This window comes from Zonotrichia leucophrys, chromosome 1A, assembly GCF_028769735.1.
Source record: "Zonotrichia leucophrys gambelii isolate GWCS_2022_RI chromosome 1A, RI_Zleu_2.0, whole genome shotgun sequence".
NCBI lineage: Eukaryota > Metazoa > Chordata > Aves > Passeriformes > Passerellidae > Zonotrichia > Zonotrichia leucophrys.
Window position 1 is genome coordinate 11,503,573 of NC_088170.1, and position 18,232 is coordinate 11,521,804.

General features: G+C 43.4%; 1 protein-coding gene across 1 annotated transcript; it reads right to left on the reverse strand.

Moving 5' to 3' along the window:
• Positions 1-1,116: 1,116 nt before the first annotated feature.
• YARS2 (tyrosyl-tRNA synthetase 2) lies at positions 1,117-9,586 on the reverse strand. The gene is made up of 6 exons (XM_064729983.1): positions 9,502-9,586; positions 4,832-5,924; positions 3,807-3,974; positions 2,537-2,692; positions 2,054-2,224; positions 1,117-1,761 (listed from the first exon to the last, which is right to left on the reverse strand). Exons 1-6 carry the CDS (start codon positions 9,584-9,586, stop codon positions 1,602-1,604), a joined length of 1,833 nt encoding a protein of 610 aa, XP_064586053.1. The 3' UTR covers positions 1,117-1,601.
• Positions 9,587-18,232: the final 8,646 nt, after the last annotated feature.

Here is an 18,232-nt window from a genome sequence, read left to right on the forward strand (position 1 = left end):
TTATTAGAGGTGGACATATATGTATCTGCACCATTTGGCAGTGACAGAAAACAGGCAGGAAAGAGGTCAGACATGAAACACTATTCATTCCCAGTTTTTCCTGTAACCACAAAGAAACTCTCAAATGGGTGTGTATTGGAGTATTTTGGTCCCAGGTGCATGCTTCTGTCATTTAAGGAATAAGGTGGCTGAAATTTCCCTTTCCCCTTTTCTTCTATGTGCTTTCTTTGAGGTAAAAATGACTCAATTACTTTTCTTTGTTATGGAATGGAGATTAGGCTAGAGATGTTTCATTATGGGACAGATAAGTAGGACTGGAAACTGAAATTAACACTAGGAACATACTGAGCTTTTGAAAGTGCCATTATTTCAGTTCCATTGCCAGAAGAAACTGTCATCTATAACAAGCAAGCCACTATATTTTATTACTGCTGAAATCTTAAGTCATGGTGCAAATGAAATCGGCATGGAATTTATCAAGTAAAAAGAAACATAAAAAAGATACCTAAAACAATAACAAACTCCCTACCCAACTCTAGAATATATATAACCACATTCCAGAAGCTAAGATTAAGGCTTTCCTCCTTGTGGCTGCTGTCACTGCAAATTTGTATTGAAGATTTCATGGACCAGGAAATTACTCTCCATGGCCTCAGTGAGGCCTAATCCTTGAAAGCAACACTGCAACGCACTTCAGCTTCCCTTATGTGTTTCCTGGTCCTGGTTCCTTGTGGTGCTGTTCACCTCAACTCCTGGGCAGCTAATACTAAAAAAACCCCTTCATATGCATGCCTCAAATCTTCTGGTATAATGTGCTGTCTTCCTGACTGCAGAGCCTACAGAACTAGGGCCAGGATATTCCTTCAGCAAGGAATGCTGGATAGCATGGATGTCATTCATAGGACCAAAGAAGTGGAACAACTGCTACTCCCCTTGTGAGTCATACTATGCACAGAGAAAGCCTAAAGGATTCATTAGGTTGATTTAAGCTTTGAAAGGCTCTGTACTTTCAGATTTCAAAAGTGAATTTGCTGTGTATTCCCACAGGAAGGCTGGAAAACTTTGGTGCAATGTGTCCCCATATACAGCCAAGAAGCAACTTTCACTGGTGCCTAATCATTTATTAGGAATCTTTATTATGACTTTTCTGCAGCTTCCTTCAAAGCAAACCTGTTCAGGGAAACATGACCACAGGTTGGCTGTCTTTGCCCCCAGCAAGGATTCTTTCACTGGCTGTAAGAAGGAGTGGGTTTGAGTTTGCTTTGGCTCATTTTCCTGTGGGTTATCCTGTGGAATAACTGGCCACTGTTCCTCTCCAACACAGAGGGCTGTTACAGGAGGGAAAGCACATCTCCATCGCTGGACTTTGAAATGAATCTTTTCTTCTTATGCAGATCCTTATGGATGGTGCTTTGAATAAGGCAGAGTATCCACAATCTCTTCAGTGGTACAACTCAGCTCCTTTATTTGAACTCTGGTGCATTTTGAAAAAAGTGTTGGGCAGTCTGTGAGCTGTGTAGTAATGCACAGTACAGAAATATCTTCGAGTACCTCTTCAAGCAGCAGAGTCAGACCTGTCCTTTTAGGGAGATACTCTGTTGTCACAACTGCAACCATTTTATAATGTAGTAATTTTTCTTTCCAACCCTAAGTAATGATACTCCATTCTTCAGAATATGTTGTCCCAGAATAAGAACAGTCTCAGGATTAGTTACACGATTCCCATTTATTGAAACTCCTCCGTCTGTAATTTTCCGGTACCTTAAAAACAAAACAGAAACAACTGTTACTTGCAAGAGAAAGGTATTTATTAAGAAATGAAAGTTCATTTGTTTTTTTTTTTTTTTTTCTGTTTGTTTTGGTTTTTTGGTTTTTTTTTGGTGGGTTTTTTTTGTTGTTGTTGGATGTGTAATTGAATACATTTTAATTCTTCTGCCCTTCACTTCCAATCCAGGTCAACAGTGACTGAAATGAACCTTAGCCTCTACTACACTTTCTGAGAAGGATAAATACTGTTTTAAGAATTAACCCACAAGCACAGGTGAGAACTCACCCACTAGGTCCATCTGGAATGGCATTTGCTTTGCGACACAAGTCAAGAACAGTCATGCCAGGTTCAAGCAGCAGTTCAGCAGAAGTAGCTTGTCTGAAAAGTTCCTGTAGCTCTTGGTCAGACATTTCTTCCAGTGCCTCCACACTGCTGTGGTAAAGGGCCTTAGTGCACCTGTGAGAACAAAGAGCATTCAAAATACAGAGCTAGTCTTCTCTTCACACAAAGTGCTACTCATCAGATTCCCCTCCCCAGTTTCTTTTGGGAGCCCACAAACTAACAGAAATACTTTCAATACACCCCCACTTTTTAATTGTACCCTACTGCCCTGCAAGCTTTTTTAATATTTTCAGTGTATTTTGAAGTCTACAGGTTTTCTCTTTGAACATCTAAGCAACAACTTAATAGATTAAAATAGTCCCTGAAAAGCTATGGAGAATTCGCACAGAAATCTGAAACAAAACTCCTTGATAAATCAAACTTTACCTCTTAGCAGATTCCAGCCCCTCTCTACCATGGACAAGCTTAGTTACTTCAGCAGCCAGTCGTTTCTGAGGGCCCCATTTCTCAGGTTCTTTAGCATGCATTTCCATGATGTGGGCAATCTCCTCAAGAGGAAGGAAGGTGAATAATTTCAGGTATCTGTGAGCAGGGAAAAAATACTTTGTCTATATAGCCATCATTACAGATTTCCTGCCTTTGTCATTCAAACTTCAGTAACTGCATGAAAATAATTCTCAGTCAATTTAAGAAATACATATTAAGATGCTCTGTGCTTTCAATCAAATCTTTAAAACTCACATTTTACTTAATATTCTGCCTAAGGTCAACTCTTCAGGCATAAGACAGTGTCAGATGCTTTTATGAAGCTTGCACTCCAGTAAACAATTTTGTTTTTTCTTGAAACTTTTATAGGATTTACTGGAATCGTGTGTCAACTAACAAGGTTTTGTATTTATCCTAGGAGATCCACAATATGCTAATGCAAAATCCCACTGCCAGTCTGTGGCCATCATGGGACAGAAATATACTTGTATTGGCAAGTACCTCAGCAGGAAGATTATTTAGGATAATCAAGAATTTAAAGATGCACCCTAAGCCTTTATAACAAAGTCCATTTTAATGAGCTGTCAGTCCCATGCAGTGTATTAAAGGCACCTTTACTGGTAAAAAGTCTGAATGGCTGAAATATTTTAGTTTAAGTAGCCACATACACTTCTTTTCAGTCTGAAAGGTGTTGGGGATCAGAACATGGATTTGAATTATCAGAGAATAAACCTTTCAGAGAGGTAAGTAAGTTGTAAGGCAGGTCCCAATATGAAAGGGAATAATTTCAGCTCAGATTTAACAGTGCTATTGATGTTAAAAGTAAAACAGATTTAGAAAAGAACACAGAGCAACTTATTAAAATCAATGTAGTAATGTAATGTACTGAAAAAAACTCTGATGCTACAGAACTAAAACTAATATACCATATAAGAGAGTCAACCCACTGGCAGAACAAAATAAAAGCATTATTGCTTCACTCCTCTGTTATCCCCCTTCTAATTCTCTGATGCATATTTCAGCATATGGAAGTTCCACTATCCTGTCCATTGAGGAACCAGTCATGCCTGTTTATTTAATGAACAGCTATAATTAACACATACTTCTACATGGAGCTTGTGTTACACATAATTAAATGAAGCAGTTACAGTGAACAGTTAGAATCAGGTTTTATGAACAATGACAAAGAGCAGGATGGAGAAAAACTTACTTTTCAACTACGTTATCTTGCTGTCTGACAAAAAACTGATAGAGCTCAAAAGGAGAAGTCTTCTCCCTGTTCAGCCAAACTGCATTTCCAGCAGTCTTTCCCAGTTTATCACCAGTAGTACTTGTAATAAGAGGTACAGTAATTCCAAACACCTCTGCTCCTGTCATCCTGAGAAAGAAGAGTCACTGCTTGTTAAAATAAATCATATCCTAGTAAAGCTGGCTAAAATACAAGCATTCTGCAAGATTCTATCCTTAATATAAAGCTAGGGATGATGGGCAAAAATATGCCAGAACACTGTTGTGTGAAGAAGGTTTAAGGGAAAAACACAGCACCATAACTTTTTAAGTTCTTTTGTATGTATCAATGACACTTATGTCCTTTAAGTAGTTTATATCTTATATACAGCAACTGTCTCATAATCATATTTAGTGTGATTACACCAGGATGTGTGTCCTGGCAGACTTGTCTCGATTTTGTCCCATGCTTCAGGTGTTTGATTTTGGTTCTTGGATTCACTAATACAAGAACCTGTTATTTTTCCTAAAAATTCATATAAACCTGGTCAAAATGGTGCAATTAATGGTCAGGCCAATTAATTACTCCTGTCAAATCACAGGGATTTGTGTGTGGCCAAACCTTTTGTTACTTTAGAGTTTGTGAGCACCAAGTTGCCCAGCATTCTGTCATGGAATCACAGAACTGGTGAGGCTGGGCAAGACCTCTGAGACCATTGAGTCCAACTTGTGACTGAACATCACCTAGAGCATGGCACTAAGTGCCAGGGGCATCCTTCCTTACACGCCTCCAGGGACAGCGACTCCACCCCTCCCTAGGCAGCCCATTCCATCGCTGCCCTTCTCCAGACTTGCTCCAGGACCTCAGTGTCCTCCTGAATGAATGACCCAGGACTAGCACAGCACTCGAGCTGCGGCCTCACCAGTGCCCAGCACGGGGTGACAATGCCATCCCCGGTCCCGCTGCCCACATCCTGCCCATCCCCTCCCGCCCGCGCTCCTCCGTACTTGGTGACGAGCTCGTATCCGGACATGATGTTTCCCATCTGGTCGTGGCCGCCCAGCTGGATGCGGCAGCCGTGGTGCCGGTGCAGATGCAGGAAGTCGTAGGCCTGCAGCGCGGGGTACAGGAACTCGGCCAGGCTCATGCCCTCGGCGCTGCGCAGCCGCGCCTGGCAGCTCTGCCGGCTCAGCAGCGTGCCCATGCGGAGCCGCCCGCCGGCGCCGCCCAGGAAGCGGAGCAGCGGCTCCCGGCCGAGCCAGCGGGCGTTGTCCAGCAGGGCGGCGCGGCCGAGCCGCCCGGCGCCGGGCTCCCAGAACAGCTCCCGGTGGTTCCCGAACAGCCGCTCCAGCCCCGCGCGCAGCGCCCGCGCCTGCGCGCGCACCCGCCCCGCCGGCAGCGGCTCCCGGGCGCGCTCCCGCCCGCTGGGGTCCCCGAGCTGCGCCGTGGCCCCGCCCACCACAGCGATGACGTCGTGGCCGGCGCGCTGGAAGTGCAGCAGCGCCATGACGGGCAGCAGGTGCCCCACGTGCAGCGAGTCCGCCGTGGGGTCGAAGCCGCAGTAGGCGGCCAGCGGCGGCCGGCCCGGCTCCAGCAGCGCCGGCAGCTGCTCCTCCGCGCTCTGCGCCGGGAACACCTCCTGGAACAGCCCGCGCTCGCACTGCGCCGCCAGCAGCCCCGCCGCGCCCCGCGCCCGCCGCGCCTGCTCGTGGGCCCGGCGGCGGAGCGGCAGCGGCGGCGGCAGCGGGACCCGGCGCAGGCCCCACGGCCCCGCCGCCCGCCCGCAGCGCCGGCACAGCGCGGGCGCCGCCATCGCGCGCGGAGCACGCCGGGAGTGCCGGCAGGGCGGGGCCATGCGCCGGGACCGCCCCGGAACCGGGAACGGGCGGGGAGAGCGGCTCGGGAGGGGTTGAAGGATGTGTGGCACGCCCGGGACGGCGGGACTACCGTCAGTTTTGCGCGGGCTGGCGGTTCTTCTCCGCCACATTAAAGATGCGACAAAACCGGCGTGTGCTGCCTCCTGCTCCGCTGCATTTCTCAGCCCGGAATACCGAGAGTTCAGGCGGTGGGAATCGGCCTGGCAGAGCCGATACCGCCTGCCTGAGTTGGTCACAACGGGGCTTCAGAATTTGCACCCTAGAATTGGTTATATTACCAGAATTTATTAGCTATATTCCTAGAAATTTTTAGCTGCGTTACTTATCTGCTTGGGAAGAGGCGGCTCAAGCCATAGATAGAGGTGTGCAGCAGTGGGTGGTAAAAGGAATGCTGAGGAAACGTGGGCCCTCTGCAGGGGAATGGAGCACCGGGGGTAGGGAGAATGCTGAGGTGTGCAATGGGTTTTTTGCCTCAGTCTGCACTGGCAGGTGTTCAAGCACTCCGGCAGAGTTGCAGAAGAAAAGGTAAGGGTGAGGAGAATGAACCACCTCGTGCAGGAGAAGATGGGGTTGAGCCTGTCTAGGGAACCTGGGTGTAGCCATGATATTTTCTGAAAAATCCTTTCCTTAGGACTTTTCCTCCTGAGAAGCTGAGAAACCTCAGGAACAAAATGTAAACAATGATTATCTGCTGCTGTGGAATGCAACAGGTGCATCTGTGATTGGTCTCAGAGTTGTTTCTAATTAATGGCCAATCACAGTCAGCTGGCTCAGACAGAGAGTCCAAGACACAAACCCTTGTTATCATTCCTTCCAATTCTATTCTTAGCTAGCCTTCTGATGAAATCCTTTCTTCTACTCTTTTAGTACAGTTTTAATATAATATATATCATAAAATAATAAATCAAGCCTTCTGAAACATGGAGTCAGATCCTCGTCTCGTCCCTCATCCTCAGACCCCTGTGAACACTGTCACACCTGGGGGTGCACATGTCCATAGGACATGATGAGATGCTTTCACAGGACCTGAGGGGATGGTTGGATGAAATGTCAGAGCCGCTCTCCATCATGTTTAAGGACCTGTGGCAGTCTGGTGAGGTTCCCACTGACTGGAAAAGGGGCTCAGTTGGTCATTGGTTGAGACAATGGCAAGCACTATTATTAAAATCTTTGCCATTCTGTGTTGGAAGCAATATGTAGAGGTGATAATACAACGGGAAGATCAATAAATGGAAATACTGTGCAGACTTAGAAAAGTTTAGATTATTAACTCACCAAATAATACAAGAGTAATTTTGACACACTGGATCCCGAAAGCCAGCCATTGTCCTGTAGTGAGCCTGGTAATGTTCTCCATGCACCACTTTCACACTCAGCTGAAATTCCTGTTCTCTAGCACTCTCTATTCCTATTTAAGTGCTAACAAAAACAATGACTATGGCAAGTTCTTCCTTGCTGTAGGTTCAGGTAAACACCCAGCTGGAGCAGATGGGTTGATTCCTTTGTGCTGGAAGGAGCCAGTGGCTTCAGAAAATCCCTTTTTCTTCCCTTGTTGGCTCCCAACAACCCCCTGCCATGCTACAGGCTGGGAGAAGAGTGGCTGGAAAGCTGCCTGGGCCCTTGATGACACAGAAGACACTGAGGTGCTGCAGCGTGTCCAGGGAAGGGTGATGGAACTGGTGAATCAGGAATTTACTTCTTGGAAGTCCCTGAGATGCTGTGTTGTGTTAGCAACAATGAGCCAGTTAATTCTGTTACAGAGGTAATTTTTGCCATTTTGTTCTTTATTCATGTCTGCTGTACTTATGCTTTCATTTCACAGGGACAGCCTGTGGCTGCTGGGATGGTGAACCAGCCTAAAGCTCCACAACATCAGCACAAGCTTTAGAATCCACCTCCTCCAGCTCCTGTCCAGTAAATTCCCTGGGGCTGGGATAATTTGTGGTGGCAGATGCTCTGGCTGTGCCCACTGCCTTCCAGAGCACACCTCATACCAATACACCTCTTGTCTTATTATTGCTTATGCTGTACTCTGAGGGTTTTTTCTTTATGAGGGGTGGGAAAAGCATTTGCTCTCAATGTACATCTGAGGGGTAGCCTGGCTCTGTGGTGTCTGTAGGCAAGAGGACAGCTGGTATTTTCTGCAGTCCTTAATCCCTCTGCAACTTTTATCTCTCAGATTAGTTAGAGCATTTGAACCAATAGTTTTCCTTTTCCTTTGATGTGGTTTATCACCCTCCCTCACATTTATTTTATTTCATTTGATCTTATTTTTCAGTATATCTATTTTTTTTAATCTTATCATCTTTTTCAGCTGAAAATTAACTTGTTCCCTGTTTTCTCACCTCTCTCCACCCAGGGGTATTTGGTGCTTGTGTGTTCCTTTCTTCTCTCTTTCTCTGCTGTAATTGGTTGTTTAATTTTGTTTCTTTTTCATGGACCTCTCTATGTGTCCTCTGATAGGTGCATATCTGTTTTTAATTGGTCTTTGTGCCATATTGTTCTTTTTTTAGATTTAATATCCATCCTTCAAACACCAGACCAATTAACATGGAATATGCTTTCATATTTTTCCATGCTAAATAATTTTTTTGACTTTCCAATGACCCAGGGGTTTGCAAACTATGGTGGTGACAGCTGCTTTTGTCCTTGATTTTAGACTCCATCAAATTCAGTTTTAATACTGGATTTTTCTAAGACAACCCCAAATCCCAAATCAACTATAAAAATCCTCTTTCTTTTAAAAATACTATTGTGACAATGTTATTATTTGTGGCTTGTTAGCTTTCAGCAATTATTCTTTTTTTACACAGCTTTTTTAGACATGACAGTATCCTAAGTCCAAAATCTCTCCATTCTCCACAAACAGTCATGCACAGAGTTAATTTGCAAATAAGATAAAAGTATTGGGAAGAAAGTTCTGCATCTCCCATGAAATTTAAGTAATTACACAATGTGTTTTGGCACATGGGATCTTTTCCCCAAAGCTTATGGGTTGGCATCACTCACTAACAAAGTATTTGCTTGTGACATAACTGAGAAAAATTTTGTGACTATTTTGCCACCCTGGCATAATGTAATGGTCAAATTATTCTTTCTGAGAACCATTCACTTAAAAGATTAAGGCAAAACCAAGGATCTCTCTTGGCTGCATAATGGGATACCAGTAATGTCACCAGAGAAAGTAGGAAGTGTTCAGGACTAAATCCCATTAGGAGACAGGCTAAGCCTAAGTACAAGAAATGTGGATGCAGTTAGAGATGATTAAGGTGCTTAGTCTTTCCATTATAAATCATCAATCTTTAGGTGTGATTGTCTTCCTATCAATCATAAAGCAATTTATTTTAGCCTTGTAAGCAAATTATTTTTTCAGGAATTTTGAAAGCATTTTCACACAAGGAGATCCAGAACTGATAGTAAAGGCTTAGCTTCTATTATGATAAATAAAGAATAGTCATGAAAGAATCATTATTTTCATGGCAATGTACTTGCAAAACTAACACAGATTAAAACAAAAACTAACAAGACATAATAATGAGAATAAGAATGGTTTTTATTCTAATTCAGTTGTTCAGAATGAATCCTTTATCCTGGCTGACTGGATGATGCTGATGGAAAAGAGAAAACCCTTCTGCTTTCAGAATGTAAAAGTAAATATGAAAGCTGAAACTCTCCTGCTTGCCAGTGCAGGTGTATAAACTTCCTGGTGCTTTGAAGGAAATCACTTGGACAGTTCAGGGAACTGCTATGTGAAATTCAATATAAAATGCTGGTATGAAAGGCCTGGGGGGAGCACCCACAGTTCTCTGGGCAGTAGTTGATGTCACTTCCAGTGGCAGGCACCCCTCCACTTGTATTTTCCTCCTTGCTCTTCACTGAGCCCATGGCTCCTTTGCCCTTCGCTATTCTCAGGTAGATGCAGATATAATCAAATTCAACCCATGCATTATTGTGGGATGTCATTCCCAAAGAAAGGTAACATTTCCTAGAAACCTCAATTCTCTATATGTCAATTGAATATCAAATCACCTGGGGTCTTGGAAACTATTAAAAGCATTTCCCAGTCAGGTTATTTACCTGGAATAATTTTGAAGTCACTCATTAGTGGCACCGTTGTCTTTTGTGTCCCCCAGGAGGAGTGCCAGGCTGGCACATCATGGGTGTGAGGTGTTCACTGAAGTTTCCACTTCATGCCCGAATTTTCACCCACTATTTGATTCCTATTCTTTCAGAGAGGATCCTCATTCCATTGCAAATTATCATTATTAAATGTAACTGAGTTTAAAACTTGGCTTCGATTTGTGCCAGCATTTCTTCCTTTATGTTACTGAAGGAATTCCTGATCCACTTTCCTCCCGGAAAAGCCAAGTTATACGTGCAGCAGCCACGAGGTGGCAATGCAAGAGCTTGATATGCTGAATTTTGGTGCCGTTCGTGCCGGGTAAGCGTTGGGGTATTAGCTAAGTAAATATATTTACAGTGTTTCTGCAGTCTGGCTTTCTCTGCCGGTGCCCCACATCTGCATAATTGACTTCATGCAACAGCCAAGGGAGACTAAGCTGATTTTCTGGATCAATGATTGAAGCCTTTTATGTGGCTAATAATTGATATCTTTATTTAAGTGGCTCAGTAGTGGATGAGAGATGTTATGTGAGGAACTCAGCTGTGGTTAAAAGCAAAATCTCTTAAGAAAGGAGATGCACTGGTAACCTACAGCTGTCCCACTGGGACTTTTCTCCTGGCTTTAACTTCTGACCTTCCTGAAGGCCAAGGAAACCTGAACACCTCACGTGGGTGGAATTCCAGATGTAATTGCTTTACAATATTAACATCTGCCTCTTTCATCCAGGCTTTTTCATTCACTTCTCATCAGGGCTGATGCTTGTTTTTCTGCCTTATAAGAGCATTCAACACTGGTGTCAGGTGGAAATAGTTAATTTCTAGTATTTTTCATCCTTTCTTGTAATTTTTAGGCATTAGGGAAAGTGATAATATCTCTGTACTTTCAAGGACTAGTTTTCCACCCACTGCAATGGAGAAAGTATTTTAAGACATTTTTTATTTTGACATTAGCTCTTTCAGTAGCAGTCAGTGCTACAGCTTTTCAGAAGGTGGAGTTCTCCGTTTTCTCATTCAGATGGATGAAAAAGCTTCTAGCACAAGAAATGTATTGTGGACTTGGCAGATGTCTCATGTCACTATATTCACCACAGTGTTTATTTGAACCTAGAGAAATTATGGATGTGCATTTTGTTACTTCACATGAAAGTGCTAACAGCCTGCTACTGTCTTTTCCTGACATGGAAACATTTTTCCTCTCAATACTTTATAAGTAATCTTACTTTCAATCAGACAATGCACTGTGAAGTCTGTTAGCAAATATGTCTTTCAAGCACATGCAAGTTTGTGGTTTAGGACATAAATAGCAATGTAAGGAGAGGAGCATAGTAGGAAGCCTTGAAAGAGTAAATAACTTTCGAGAAGGGAACTTCCCTAAGAAAGATTTGAGATAAGATTCTGCCTGTGAGTTGGGTGTTTAGTGTGTCAGAAATGCTGTGGGCAGGGATGCTGGGTCTTCCTTGTATTCCACATAACACAAAACACTTCTGCATGGGCAGTGATGGCCCCTCTCAGTTTGGGCACTTTGCTAGACCAAGGGCACTGGCCCTCGTGTGCCCTTGTGCCCTCAGAATTCAAGATTCACAACTATTTAAGCTTGAAGGAATTGTCTGATTTGCCCTCTGCACAATGCTGACCATGGGATTTAACAGAATTTAATAGAAATTGCAGAAATGGAGACCTGTGTTTGGCAGGAGCAGATCCACCACAGCCCAGGTGCCTTTCAAAAGGATCTCTAACCCTGTCTGTTAACATCAGGCAGCCTGCTTAGGCAGCTGATAAACAAACTTTGTCTTCAAAGCTGATAGCAACAGATTTCCCCTGAGAAAACATGCACAATCCTCAAAGCCTCTTCTCTTTCTTGAGGTTGTTTGTATGCAGTCTCAGCTTTCTTGCTCAGATACTGCACAGCCTCAGGCCATGCTTCTGGCAGGTTACATAAAGAAAAGCTTTGAGAAGCTGGCTGGTGATTGAAGAAAAGAAAGTGAGCTCTGGGACATGAACATGATGCTTGAGGAACTGGATGGCTACTGCTTTTCCCTTGCAGCTTTCTGCAATTATAATCACCAGCCTGGGGGCAAGATGCTGGACACAGATCCCAATGGGAGCCATTTTTCAGGGATAACAAGTAGCTGGTTGTACCAGCAGAAGGATAACTCAGTGTTGAGCTGATAGGATAATATTTCTGTCCACCTAAATTGTTCTGCAGTGTCAAGTGACAAAGGTGATTTCACACTTCTGTTAATCCTTGGGCTTTGGATGTTACCCTGACAGCTATGACTGTACAGAATAGCATGTGCCTGTGGGAGGGGGGAATTTGAAAGGGAAAAGAGGAGCAGAATGTGACCACTGGTCTGAAGGTACAGTGCTGAAGAGAGAGGCTACACACCATATACTTTTCTTCAGAAAAACAAATTATGCCAGTGCTGTGTCTTCTCTCATCATGTAGTTTGTTTTTCCCATGTTTATCTTGAAATGGATACTGAACATTTGTATTGCTCCTTTTTGATTCTGATTTAAGGTGTTTAGTATATATTTAAACCAAACAGAAACAACCTGGTGACCACTTAAACAAGACATGAAATGATGTTCCCTGACATCCCTGACATAGACAACAATGTCAGTATTCATTCTGGGTTGGTGGTTGTTTTCCATACATACATACATACATACATACATACATATATATATATCTGTTATTGATGTTCACAGAGAATTAATTTGATGAGTTTGTGGTCTGAAAGCTAATAATTTATATTCCTGCTCTGTTCCTGGAAGGGAGAAGCTTGCTCCTTCTTGCCAGGAATCATTAGTCAATGCACAGGCTGTCCATATATTGTGCATTGTTATGTGATAAGGGGGAATTACAGAGTGGGATTCTTCAAGGCCTGTGGGAATTCCCCCAACATGCCACAGACTTCTTCAGATATTTGATAAGACAAGCTGCAAATACTGATAAAAGGTAGAGAAAAATGTTTGTTTTTCACAATACAGGGGGATTACCAACTGGAATCCTTTACAGATCAACGTTAAGATCAGTGCTGTTTGAAATACCTGTAAACAATGTGGGCAAGTTACTGAATGGTTGTTGAGGAGAGGATGATATCAGCTCCCAAAGATATTCCAGGGTACTCCAACCTAATCATGTTTAGAGATTTGCTGTGTATTGAGGTGCTATCATATCTGGTCTGGCTTCTCAGGCATCATGGATTTGTCAGGCTGCATGGAATTCAGGAGGAGGAGAAACCTTAAAATTAATGTTTCTTCTAGGTTAGTAAGGAAAAAAAAATCCTCCAAAGGAGGTTTCACTAAGAGAAAAAACATTTGCTCCTTCTGTTACCAGAAATGGTTTGTTACAAGACCCATTTGCAAACAGGGAGAGTAACTTTGGCCTGTGCCCAGATGCATTTGTAGTTTAAATACAGAGTAAAGCAGTAGTTGGTACAAACAGCCATTGAATATGAAGAAACAGCCCTGCCTTGGAGCATCCCCACCTTATCCAAGGTCCAGGACCCTGTTACAGCTCAGCCCAGGACACCTATCCTGGCTGCTTTATAGAGGCAGCCCTGCCTGGCCTCCTTTTGCTCCTGTTGAACCCCCTCGTCTTGGCTCATTTATGATATATGATATATATAATATAATACAATGATAGATATGATATTATATATGTAATATATATATCAGATATAATATAATATAATATAATATAATATAATATAATATAATATAATATAATATAATATAATATAATAATCAGCCTTCTGAGAACTTGGAGTCAAATTCTCCTCTCTCACCTCGTCCTGGGGACCTCACAACACCACACTCCATGGTGATTCAGTCCATGCAGGAGTGAACTGGATGCAGTGTTTGCCAAAGAGCATTAGATCAGACTAATGCTCATTCTCATTATGAGCTGAAAATGTGTCTGTGGTCCCACATGTCCCCAGAGATGTTAAGTGGTGGGGTTTGCTCCATTATTTGCCTTCTCTTTGCCACCCCTGTGCAGCAGCTGCAGGCTGGGAGATGTCCATGGAAATTGAAGCTGCTCAGTCATGATTTGGCTGATGGAGACTTAGAGATTTCCTCAGCCTGTTGAAATGGATCTGGCAATGGTCAGTCTTCCTTATTTCTGTGGGACTCCAGTGACCTGAAAACCAGGCAAACAATGGCCCTGTATATCCCTGTCTACAATTGCTTAATTGTCTTTGCAAATAAGGAGAGTGAGGGTTCCTCAGTGCTATGTGTATCTTAGCATTATGGCTAACTGTGGGATATTGTTAGCTGTTTGCATTGCTTAATGTTAATGTTAAACAAGAAAAACTATTTCTGAGCCCAGGATAACTCCTGGCTGCCAAACAGAAGGGAAGAATTCCAGGTGCAGCTGTGTAAGCACTTTAAATTTCTGTGTGTGTGTGAACCTGAATTAACCCTGAGGAATTCATTACTCAGTCTTTATCATGAGCACACAAACAAACATGTTTTCTACAAATAGCACTTTCATTAACAGTGGTGGGTAAAGGAGCCTCTTGTGTGTGTGGCCTTGGTATTGTGTTTATGTACAACCAGTGGATCATTATTAACATTTATTAGGGTTAACCATGATTGCTATCTAACCTATATTATAAACCTATATTATATACTACTATATAACCTATGATTGTATAGCAGTTTATACCTCTACACACATATATGGGATTAATTTTAAAGTGTATATAAGAATAATGTGTGTGTATATATACATATATCTATGTGTGTATATATGTATATATATTATATATATATATATACATATACATGAATACAGCCCTGTAGTCCTGTTAAAGCTCACAGAAACTCATTTGAAAAAGAAAGAGCAAAGAGCAGGGAAGTCACCCTGGCTGTTGGAGACTTTTCCAGCTGGCTAAAACCAGTGCAGCTGGCTCTTGCTCTCTGTTTTCCACTGAATTAGTTTTTTGCCTGCTGACATTTGTTTGGTCAAATGCCTTTGAATAAGGAGGAAGAGCAGAGGTAACTTCAGAAGCAAAATCTTAAAATAAACCTGTGGTGGTTTGACCAGGAAGGAGTGGGAATTCTGGGATGCTGTGGTCAAACCAATGGATGTTCTGAGTTTCATACTGACACCTGGTGTAGCCAGTGGGGTTTGGACACACCTCCGAGAATACACAGGGGTTAAAAGCAGGGCTTTGGCCCTGGGAGGCTCTCTTGGGACGTTGCGGCGAAGAGGTCAGATCTCTCCCCCGTCCAGCCCGCTGCTGCTGGGCGGGGGAGGGGCAGCCACGTGGTAGGCCCTGGGCCTGGACAGAGATGGGAGGTGAGGAGGCTTCGAGGATGGAAGGGTGGAAGATCCCAGGGAGTCAGCCCTCGGGCAGCCATTCCCCCCCCCCCCCCAGGAGGGAGAGAGAGAGCCGGCGACACCGAATGTGATAGCAGCTGGCCCAGGAGGAGAAGGGGGGGGAAGAGTGCCCGGCCGGAGCGGCAGCGTGTGGGCAGCGTGTGTGGGAGTGCCGCAGACTGAAAGTTTTAACCCCTTTCTTTCATGATTGGGGCCTTGCAAAAATGCTAATCCTCCTCGAAGCTGAATAAGAAGGGAGATGAGAGATGAGATGAGACAAGGACCTGGCCCGAAGAACGTAGAGATGATTTGGAGTGGCCTTTTGGCTGGACTTTTCTTGTGGCCATGGACTCAGTTGTTCCTGTGACACAGACTGCACTTAGGGGGAAGCAGTGGCTCAGAACCAGGAGGGTTCATCGTGAGGACCCCCCGGCCCCAGGGGGTTGGAAAAATATGGGGGGGACAGATGTCCCAAAGCAGAGACTGTGCCTTTTTGGAGTGAGACAAGGCATCCTTGAAAGACAACCCTAAAAGCAGCTCTGGTCCATGCGTCAGTGGTGAGAGCACTGGGCATGGAAGGAAGATGTCACAAGCGGCAAAAGGACTTTTTTTTCCGGGCGGTGCCGAAGTGACAGGGAAGCACACGAGGTTTCAGTGTGTTTCCAGGGGAAGCCTATGGAACAAGAAGGACTCCTTTCCTCTTCATGAACTGCAGTTTGGGTATACTAAAGTGTGGTGCCAAGGCTGGGCAGTTAGTGATTTGGGTGAATGTATCGGATTGGGAAAGTCGGGTAGTGGGGAGGAGGAAAGTGGTTTTTTGTAAGGTTTTCAATTTTTTTCCTTTCCCTTATAGTTTTACCCTATTTTCCTGTAGTTTAGGTAATAAAGTGTTCTTTATGTTTAAGCTAAAGCCTGTTTTGCTTATTCCTGGTCACATCTCACAGCAGACACGAGGGTGAGGGCATTTTCATGGGGGGCACTGGCTCTGTGCCAGGCTCAAACCATGATAAAACCAAACCAAAACACCCAAAAATGTGATCCCTACAATCAGCACAGGCAGCTTTGGCAGCTTCTCTGATGGAACTTTTAATGCTACAGAAAGCTCAATAATCCAGAGCAACTGCTGATTACCTCCAAAAGATGTTGAAATATTTACTAGGGACTGAGAAACATTTTAAGTCTTCCTTTTTACCTTTTGTGACTTACTGCATTTGGTTCTTTGGAGCTTTCCACCCATATCTCCTGTCACAAAAAGTTCAGAAAAGCTCTATGAACATGTCCAGAGCCATGTGCCTTCCACAAGGTATTGTTTCAGCTTGAGCTGGTGACAATTCCTGGGAACCAACAAATTCAGAGCTGGAGAATGGGAAGAGTGCAGAAGAGTCAAGCCAAAACCCCCTCAAACCCAACATTTAAGCCCAAAGGGAAATCTTCCTGTTCACTTCACTGTTCACTCCTTTGCCTGAATGCCTCAGTAAAACAGCATTTTTGTCTCAGGGGGTGGATAGCAAGGTGATGTGAGGGGTGGATAGAGAGGCAGAATCACAGAATACATTGAGAAATTATCAGGATAAAAAAGATTTAAATGCATCCATTCAAAGGTAAGTGGTAAATCCATTAAATGCAACCAGAATTATTGGACTATCAATCAGTTACAAAAGCTTCAGTGAGACACCAGCTCAAGAAAATGTGCAGCAGCTACAGGGACAAAGTGCTTAGAAAGGTGGGGAGTCATTAGCCATGAGCTGTACCTGTTCCCCATGTGCTACCTGATATAGATGTTTTATCACAGTGACTTTTCTACTTCATTTCTTTTATTTGAAGCAGATAACTCACTGTATTTCACAGGCAGCAGGTTTTTTCATAAGACAGCAATTTAACAGTTGAAAGCCTTTTTGCACATTTATATTCCACTCACCCTTTCCTGTTTACATAGAGGTTTCCATGTCAGCATTTTCAGATTATTTATTATTTTTGTTGCCTGCCTGGTACATTATGATATGATCCTTTAGTGCTTACCTAAAGGACTATGGCCATGTCCTGGGTTGACTATATGATGCTTTTATCTCCCAAATTTGCCCTGAACTATGACAAACCACTCTGTGCAAATATTCTTCTCATAATGGTTGGGTTATACCATAAATTAATTTAGCTTTGGCATGTATAATTTCCACAGTGTTTATAATGTGTTTCCATTGTGCTCAGCAGCTTGATTTCTGTTTGGTTGTTTATTATTACCTGATCTTTTGCACTGTGATGGGTGATTAATCTTTAGCTGCCATATTATTAAGCAGTTCCTACACAGTATGAATTCAAAAGTCTGCACTTCCCATTCTCTCTCAATAGCCTGGGCACATATTAAATTTCATTTCTAATTACATATGTTAGGGTGAGTTATGGGCTGTTACTCAAAAGAAATTGTTCTTTGATGTCAGTTCAGCAGATGAGTGGCCAGTTGTAATTATACCAAGTTAAAACAGAACTCAGTGCTACGGTGCCTAGTTCAAAATAATTCTGTGCTGCTTTTAAATAGAATCGAATCAGCAATTTTCCATTGTTTATCAGCTCAATGCAGCCATTATGAAAGAATTTTTTCCTTTGTAGATTTGAGCTAAAAATGCAAGTGGCCTGTAAATGGCATTGACAGAGGGAGGAAAGGTGATCCTTTCCAGTGTGCCATCTCCAATTTCCATTTCCCTACAAAGGAACCAGCCACTGGTGATTCACTGCACCTTTGCTTTGGTTCAGTTCATTTTTATGAATGTGCTGAGCTCCCAATAAATGTGCCTGTTTGTCTCAGGAAGGCACCATCCAGTGTCTCAGCTGCCCTGTGGAGCAGCATCACACGGAGCTGTGCACAATTCACCATTTGGGGTAGGAACAGAGAGGGAGGACACACGTTCTGCTGTCTGTCATCCACCCCATGGATGCTCCTGGGGTTGTTTTGATGTTAAACACTGATCCTTTGCCGTGCTGGAATGCACAGACACGTTCTGCTGGAGCATGTCAAGCCTCTGCATTTAACACAAACATAAGAGTTTTTAATGAGAGGACTGAACACACTCCTGGTGTCAGACCTT

Bases quoted from the DNA above. Each gene is read 5' to 3' on its own strand.
- YARS2 (XM_064729983.1), bottom strand. From the start codon at position 9,586: ATGGGCTCAGTGAAGAGCAAGGAGGAAAATACAAGTGGAGGGGTGCCT. The intron at 5,925-9,501 runs GTGGGTGCTCCC...TGACCAACTCAG, and splicing joins CAACTACTGCCCAGAGAACT to GCAGGCGGTATCGGCTCTGC. The intron at 1,762-2,053 runs GTGAGTTCTCAC...TTTGTTTTTAAG, and splicing joins ATTCCAGATGGACCTAGTGG to GTACCGGAAAATTACAGACG.